The sequence below is a fragment of the Oryzias latipes genome, chromosome 9 (genome assembly GCF_053564925.1).
Source record: "Oryzias latipes strain Hd-rR chromosome 9, Olatipes_Hd-rR_3.1".
Taxonomy (NCBI): Eukaryota; Metazoa; Chordata; class Actinopteri; order Beloniformes; family Adrianichthyidae; genus Oryzias; species Oryzias latipes.
The window spans coordinates 8,044,969-8,052,464 of NC_136245.1; the positions used below are offsets into that span (position 1 = coordinate 8,044,969).

Genomic DNA, 7,496 nt, shown 5'->3' on the forward strand with positions numbered 1-7,496 from the left:
TTGACACAAGATTCAGGTGCTAGCTTAAGTGCGCATGCGTGCTTCAAGCTGACCACGCGTTCGTGTTGTTAAAATATCTTTCTGCCAATGAATTAGACTTACAAAAGGACTGCATTAAAAATACACAGAATACCTCGTTGTTTGAAATGTTTTCAATTTAGAAATTTTATGTTGGGGCTTTTTGGATATTTGAATTCCGTATGTTTGTTGACATCTACATGTTTGAAGAACTCGTTCGGCACACGAACATAATAATACATGGTTGAAAAAAATAAACAATTATAAAGTAAGCCTTTAATTTTCAATTATTCACGCGAAAGTCGATTTTTGAGCTAAATACAAACATACAGTGAAAAGCAGAAGATGCGTTCATAACCATCGGAAATATCAAATTCACATTGAAGACTGTTACAAAGAACAAAAACAAAGTAACAAATGTTTAAATTTACGTTCATCATGATGAATGTGTAAACTAAAACGATTTAAATAAAAATACTAAGATTGTATGAGGGTGAATTGATTGCGCTCTTAACCTGTCATTCGTGAATCGTCTGCTAAAACTAATTTGTACAGACCTACAAATGCAGCAGTGCACGGAAGGAAGGCTGCTGAGCGCCATATTTAATACATCAGAGGCTAGATATTTTTTAGCTAAAAGTTCTAACTTCACACCGAAACCTGTAGAAGAGCCTGCATTTTTTCGGTAAAATGAATGTTATTGATCACGTTCGGGACATGGCTTCGGCCGGCCTTCACTCCAATGTTCGCATTGTGAGCAGTTTGCTGCTGACGATGAGCAATAACAATCCGTAAGTATGGCTTGACTGGGACCCGTCTATTTCCCGAATGAGTCTCTACGCAAGTGTTTTGTGGTTTTCCTCCGTTGTCGCGACAGTTTTATATATATGAAAAAAACATATTGTCGTAGTCTTTACGCTATTGTTTGAATGCGCAGCCTACACAGCTTCTTTCTACATGCTTAGCTTGTGTTATGAGATGCATACAGTTAGCCTTCACTCCATTACATAGCCATGTGGAGACTTTGGCAATAACAGTTTGGTGAAGTGTCATTGAGGGATGTTTGAACTCAAATCCCCCCACTTTGTTCACATGTATTGATGTTTTCTTTATTTACATTAATCAAATGTTTTCATTTTCCGGAGTTGATTAGATGTTACTATTTGTTCTTTCGCCACATTTATATTCAAGAAGATGTACCAGGGGGGTATTCCAGAAAGCAGGTTATGCTAGTTACCACGGCAAGTTTAAGGCTAATGAAGCGGATTATCTCAGTTTTCGGTACCAACAGTGGAGGTCTGTTTCACAGTATGTCAAGTTGCCATAGCAACTCATGCTCTGAACATAACCCGGTCTGGAACAGGTTTAGTTGAAGGTTAGTTTGTTTTCAGAGAGGTGAAGGCAGCATGGTGTGTCCATTTGAAGATGATTTAGTGGATGAAAAAGCTCAGATAATACTTTTTCCACCATAGAGGGTGATAAGACCACATATGGATGTTGGAAAGATAACATTTGTTACATTGATCTAACTTAATTATTTGCTTTAGTTGAGATAAATCTTTTTTGTTTTTTGTTAAGTCAGTTACGTGTCATGTTGCAAATCTGTTTTGATTCATGCATTTTATTGTTGTAAAAATGAGCATATCTGCAGGCTCAAACTTAAACACATGAGAGTTCAAGAAGTACAATAAATTAAGATGAAAAAACATTTAATTGAATTGGAGTGATATGACATTTAGTTAGATAAATATGTAAATTTGAGTTAAAAAAAATATTGAGTTGGATAGACGTAAAAAATATATTTAACTCAATTTCTTGTTACCAATTGAATTAATTCATTTAAGTTGGATAAGTTTTATAAATATATATATATATATATATATATATATATATATATATATATATATATATATATATATATATATATATATATATACACATCACAATGGAAATGAGATAGAAACTCTTGTGTTTACTTTGTCCGTTCTTTTTCTCCAAGCAGAAACTCTCTTTTGCTGATGCAGCCGTGTTACTTTTTTAATCTTCATACGCCGTCATTCAAATCTCCGACTCCGTCTCACTGACGTATAGCGCTCTCTTTTTTTCACCACGCGTTTCCATGGTGACTCCGTAGATCGGCAATCCATTGAAAATGTCTTTATGTACTTGCTGTGCACGTGCATTAACCCAGGGTTACCAAGTGGAGCGTAATTACGCTAACTCATATCCGGTTTTTTGGAACCGACATACCCAGAGTAAGCAAGTTCAGGCGGATTTCAGCCAGAGTTCAGGCTTAAAGTCAGGGTAGTTTAAACATGCTTCTGGAATACCCCCCAGAACTCCCCGTAATCAAAATGTAATTTTTTATACAGCTGCTGTTTTCGTAACGTTGCACACTTTAAATGCGAAGCTAGTGCCATAAAATAGAGGTATTGTGCTTTGTAGTTATTTTTAAATGAAACTTGTTCGTTTTTGTCTCCAGTGAACTATTCTCACCGGCTCAGAAGTACCAACTGCTGGTTTACCACGCCGATGCGATTTTTCACGATAAGGAATATCGCAATGCGGCCTGCAAGTACAGCATGGCGCTGCAGCAGAAGAAGGTGCTCAGCAAAACATCCAAGGTTCGCACATCAGCTGGTGGAGCAGCCTCCAACATGCAGACACAGGTGAGGGCTTTATGCTTCAACACATTTAGGAAAAAAAAATATGGATGGATGGATGGATAGATGGATAGATGGATAGATGGATAGATAGATAGATAGATAGATAGATAGATAGATAGATAGATCTCAGAAGTTAATGGTTGCATCCCTACAATATATGCAAGAAAATAATAACACTGAAGACCATGAAAGTGTCTGCTGGCCTGCTGCTTTTGATCTATGACCAATACTGATCCTAGAGTGGGGAAACTACCTTTTAATCACTTGCATAGACACATTTTTGGCAGCAGACGTCTTTATCTCAAGTGACTCTTGAAGGGCACCTCTTGGTTTGTTTTTCCTCATCTTCAGGTAATATTCAAAACAGTTTTTACATTTTTTTGTGGCATTTTCTTCTTGATGGAGGACATATGTAAAGAAAAATTAACCTTAAAAAAGCATTTCTGAGTACTTCTTTATTCAAATCTTGGTGAATCAGGAGCAGATTTAAAGAATGCCGTTTGAAAAAGATTGTATTTGTTACGGCCACAAGCTCCGTGCTCCGCTCCAATCTGATACATCCACTTGCAGACAAATAGATCCGTGTACTTCTTTGTTTTCCCCCTCCAAGCTGGCATCTGAATCAAAACTATTAAGATGGTTGGATAGTTCCAATATTGCTAGCTATTTTTGTTGCACTAATATGTTTAGGTTGGGGCTGAAAGCTAGTGGGAAAGTGTGTAAACAGAAAGATCAGTTATGGGTAACGGGAAGAGGTGGCGGCGTTGGTTCATGCCAACAGTCCCTCCCTGAGCTTTGAGGTGAATTTCTAATGAACCCCTTCAGCTCTTACAAATTATGTCCTAGAAAAAGACACTTTTTTTTTTTATTTGTCCAAAAACAGCATCACAATTAAAAGACCACTGGGAACTCTTTTGAAAATGAATCAAAAGATGATTGGAGATGGACTTTCATGTAAAAACAACTGATCAAGTAGTAGAGGTTAACAACAGCTGACCGCTACTGCAATATTAAGACCGTTTTTTTCAAAACCTATTTTACTCTCTGCCTCTAAATAATGCTACATGAGTCTGATGTTTAGAGTCTTTGTCTTTCAGAGTTTACCCTCAGAAATTGAAGTGAAATACAAGATAGCAGAATGCTACACCATTTTAAAGCTGGACAAAGACGCCATTGCTGTGCTCGATGGAATCCCATCCAGACAAAGAACTCCAAAGGTAGACTCCTGCTTTCACGTCCTTGGGTTTTCTGCTCCCTTGCTGGCCTGTTCTCTTCTCCTGCTCTTGATGTTAACCTTAGAATAGATATTAGTGCGGTTCTTCTGGATCTGCTGTTGTTCAAAACCAGTTTTTCTGATAATCCAGAGCAAGAAACTGTTATTTTGAGAATTGTGTCTACAGATTTGACTTTTTTTAGGTTTAGAACTAACCTTACCTTAGTGCTTTAGTTCTAAGCTAGAGCAATAAAAAATAAGGCACTTGTCAAAAAAATAAACAGATTTCTCATGTAAATTGCATAACAAAGTGAGGATCCATGCAGAAATGTGAGTTTATGCTTTTCTTTTGACTTCAGATCAACATGATGCTCGCTAACCTGTACAGGAAAGCTGGGCAGGAGCGTTCTGCTGTGACCAGCTACAAAGAGGTGCTCCGGCAGTGTCCTCTCGCCTTGGATGCCATCATTGGTGAGCACTTGGGTCGTGCACGTGGACTGGAAGCAGTCATACAGTTGACAGGGCTGGATAAGACTGCAAAGCCAATGAATGAACTACTTCCACATTTTTTTATTTGATTTACATTTGATCGCAGTTCAATTTTAAACAGTGGAACTTTCAGTATAAGAATTCTGAATTTGTTTATAAAAAATGAACCAAAAAGCTAAAAGACAAGAAATACTTTAAAAAATATTCATTTATGCAGGTAATTAACCCCTGTTTTATACCAAAGTCTTGAAGTGAGGCTTGATTCAATTTTGATTAAATTAAATGAATTTTTTAAATCAATGTCTGACAAAGTTAATGATGGTTTTCTTAGTTGAATGTGGTTTGCTGGTCAGCCCAGAAGTATTTTGTCTCCTGATCAATGATTTCTTTAGATTTTATCTTCTAAATCTTTTTTCTAAGTGGTTTCATTAGTCTACTACACAAAGGTGCTCACTACTGCAGCTCAGTGGCTCCTTTTTTAGTTATGTTTTGTTACATGAGTTGCCATTTTTATTTTCTACATTTCCTGCCAATGCCTCAGAAAAAAAAAACAAGTTGACATAAGTTTGATATATTTTTTTCTTTCCCTTACCAAAGTTACAACTTCATTGATTGTTCATTTTTAGTAATTTGAAGTGTTGTTGTTTTTCCAGGCCTTCTGTCTCTGTCAGTTAAAGGAGCAGAAGTGGCGTCCATGACGATGGATGTAATCCAGAGCATCCCAAACCTGGACTGGCTCTCTGTTTGGATCAAAGCATATGCTTTCATACATGCTGGGGACAATCAAAGGGCCATTAACACTATTTGGTATTTGTACTGTTTTTTTTTCACGCCATTTTATTTTATTGTGTCTTTCTGGGTGCGTCTTACTACATCCTCCTCAAAGAATCATTTCCAAAAATCCAATTTTCAGCTCTTTGGAGAAGAAATCTCTTTTGCGGGATAACGTGGACCTCTTGGTCAGCCTGGCAGACGTGTATTTCAGGGCGGGGGACACGAAAAATGCCATTCTAAAATTTGAACAGGCCCAGATGCTGGATCCTTACCTTATCAAAGGTGAGTTATGGGATGGGGTCTTCTTATACAGCTGTGTTTTTATGAATTAGTATCTGCCATAGACACATGGAAGAGTCGCGTATTTAATTGTGCGCATGTTTCAGAAGCATTATGGGCCCCGTTTCCAGTAAAACTTGACTTTTTTTTTCTCTTCTTGCACTTGAAGGTATGGATGTTTATGGTTATCTGATGGCTCGTGAGGGACACTTAGAAGATGTTGAAGTCCTTGGTGGGCGTTTATTCAATATATCTGACCAGCACGCAGAGCCGTGGGTGATCTCTGGGTAAGTCTTGAACTGTTCTTCTTTTGATCGAATAGTGAAGGTTTGAAGATCATCAAGTTGCTTTCCCAGACATTTGTTTGTATAATTCATCTCATCTGTAAGGGCAATGTTTGTTTTCTTTCTTTTTTCCCTTCCAGTTGTCACAGTTTTTATAGCAAGCGTTATTCAAGAGCGCTCTATTTGGGGGCCAAGGCGATCCAGCTGAACAGCAACAGCGTGCAGGCCCTCCTCCTGAAGGGGGCAGCACTGAGAAACATGGGCCGAGTCCAGGAAGCCATCATCCATTTTAGAGAAGCCATGCGTTTGGCGCCCTGCCGACTCGACTGTTACGAAGGTTTGTTTGTGTTTAAAACCACAGGACCACGTGCATAGAAAAGCCCTCACTCAAAGTTTAATGTTCCAGGTCTGATCGACTGTTACCTGGCCTCCAATGGCATTCGGGAGGCAATGGGGATGGCAAACAACATCTATAAGACTCTGGGGGCCAACGCTCAGACCCTGACCATCCTGGCCACAGTGTGTCTGGAAGACCCAGTCACTCAGGAGAAAGCCAAAACTCTGCTGGACAAAGCCCTGGCCCAGAGACCCGACTACACCAAAGCTGTGATCAAAAAAGCAGAATTGCTCAGTATGTCGTTGAAAGACGTCTTAACCACCCTCTAAGCCAAGGACACAGTTCAGCTTGACTTATTGTTGTCTCTTTTTTTGGTAAAGGCCGAGAACAGAAGCATGAAGAGGGGATTGCTCTCTTACGGAACGCCCTCGCCAATCAAAGTGACTGTGTGCTGCACAGAATGCTGGGAGATTTCCTGGTGGCTGTAAATGATTATCAAGAAGCCATGGATCAGTACAGCATTGCATTAAGGTACTCAAACAGTTGTTGTTTTTTTTTGTGGATCCCTGCAGATTTTATGAAAACTGAAATGTTTTGTCTCCTCTTAGCCTGGATCCAAATGACCAGAAATCTCTGGAGGGCATGCAGAAGATGGAAAAGGAGGAGAGCCCTGCAGACGCCACCGTGGAGCTGGACGGTGATGACATGGAGGGGAGTGGAGAAGATGGAGATCTGGAGGGCAGTGACAGCGAAGCAGCTCAGTGGGCTGATCAGGAACAGTGGTTTGGGATGCAGTGACCCAAGGCCACAGGCCACTGCATTGTCTGTCACCACAGTGGAAGCCTTTGGCCTTTGTGCTCCACTATGAGAGTTAAACTGCCCCGCAGGGCCGCGTGCTCTTTACTTCCTGCTCGATCCGAGGAGAATACAGAGATGGCGTCATAGCGGCAGACGTTTACTGACATGAAGCTAGTTGCAGCACTCCAGTCAAAGCCTGACCTGGACCCCATTTTTCTTCACCATCATCCTTTACATCAGGTTTCCTTAGCGTCATTCACATCAGTCTTGATATATACATTTTTTCTTTGTGAGCAACGTCAGTCGCAAATGTTGGTGACATTTTACAAATAGTCCTCATATTGTCTTTGGATCCACAGCTCAGTAAGTTTCACAGCTTTACCAGTTTGACAAACTAAAACAACAATGAAGCTCTATCAACTAACCTGCTTCATGCATCATCCAGTAATTTATGTCTGTGTGTTTTGTATTAATGCAGCACAAAAACAAACCCATAATTCATTCTTTAGGTTGCAAAGTTTTACTTAACAATTTTGCCTCAAATGTTTAGATTGTTTTTTTGTATATAATTAAAAAAGATGTCACTTAAAATGTGTTTTTTCTTCATTTTTGTCCCTAGAGCTGCAGGATGGAACCTA

General features: G+C 39.4%; 1 protein-coding gene across 1 annotated transcript; it reads left to right on the forward strand.

Annotated features, from left to right (window-relative positions):
* The first annotated feature begins 23 nt into the window (after positions 1-23).
* Positions 24-7,449, forward strand: anapc7 (anaphase promoting complex subunit 7). Its single transcript, XM_004072768.5, has 11 exons — positions 24-809; positions 2,501-2,687; positions 3,782-3,901; positions 4,257-4,368; positions 5,040-5,193; positions 5,300-5,442; positions 5,609-5,726; positions 5,864-6,060; positions 6,130-6,354; positions 6,441-6,591; positions 6,669-7,449. The coding sequence occupies exons 1-11, from the start codon at positions 709-711 to the stop codon at positions 6,856-6,858; spliced, it is 1,698 nt and encodes a 565-aa protein (XP_004072816.1). The 5' UTR covers positions 24-708; the 3' UTR covers positions 6,859-7,449.
* The last annotated feature ends 47 nt before the right edge of the window (positions 7,450-7,496 follow it).

What these genes read in the sequence shown, in the direction of transcription:
- anapc7 (XM_004072768.5), top strand. Translation starts at nt 709, where the DNA reads ATGAATGTTATTGATCACGTTCGGGACATGGCTTCGGCCGGCCTTCAC. An exon ending in AGGGCCATTAACACTATTTG is followed by an intron (nt 5,194 to 5,299) that starts GTATTTGTACTG and finishes TCCAATTTTCAG; the next exon opens with CTCTTTGGAGAAGAAATCTC. An exon ending in GGATCCTTACCTTATCAAAG is followed by an intron (nt 5,443 to 5,608) that starts GTGAGTTATGGG and finishes TTGCACTTGAAG; the next exon opens with GTATGGATGTTTATGGTTAT.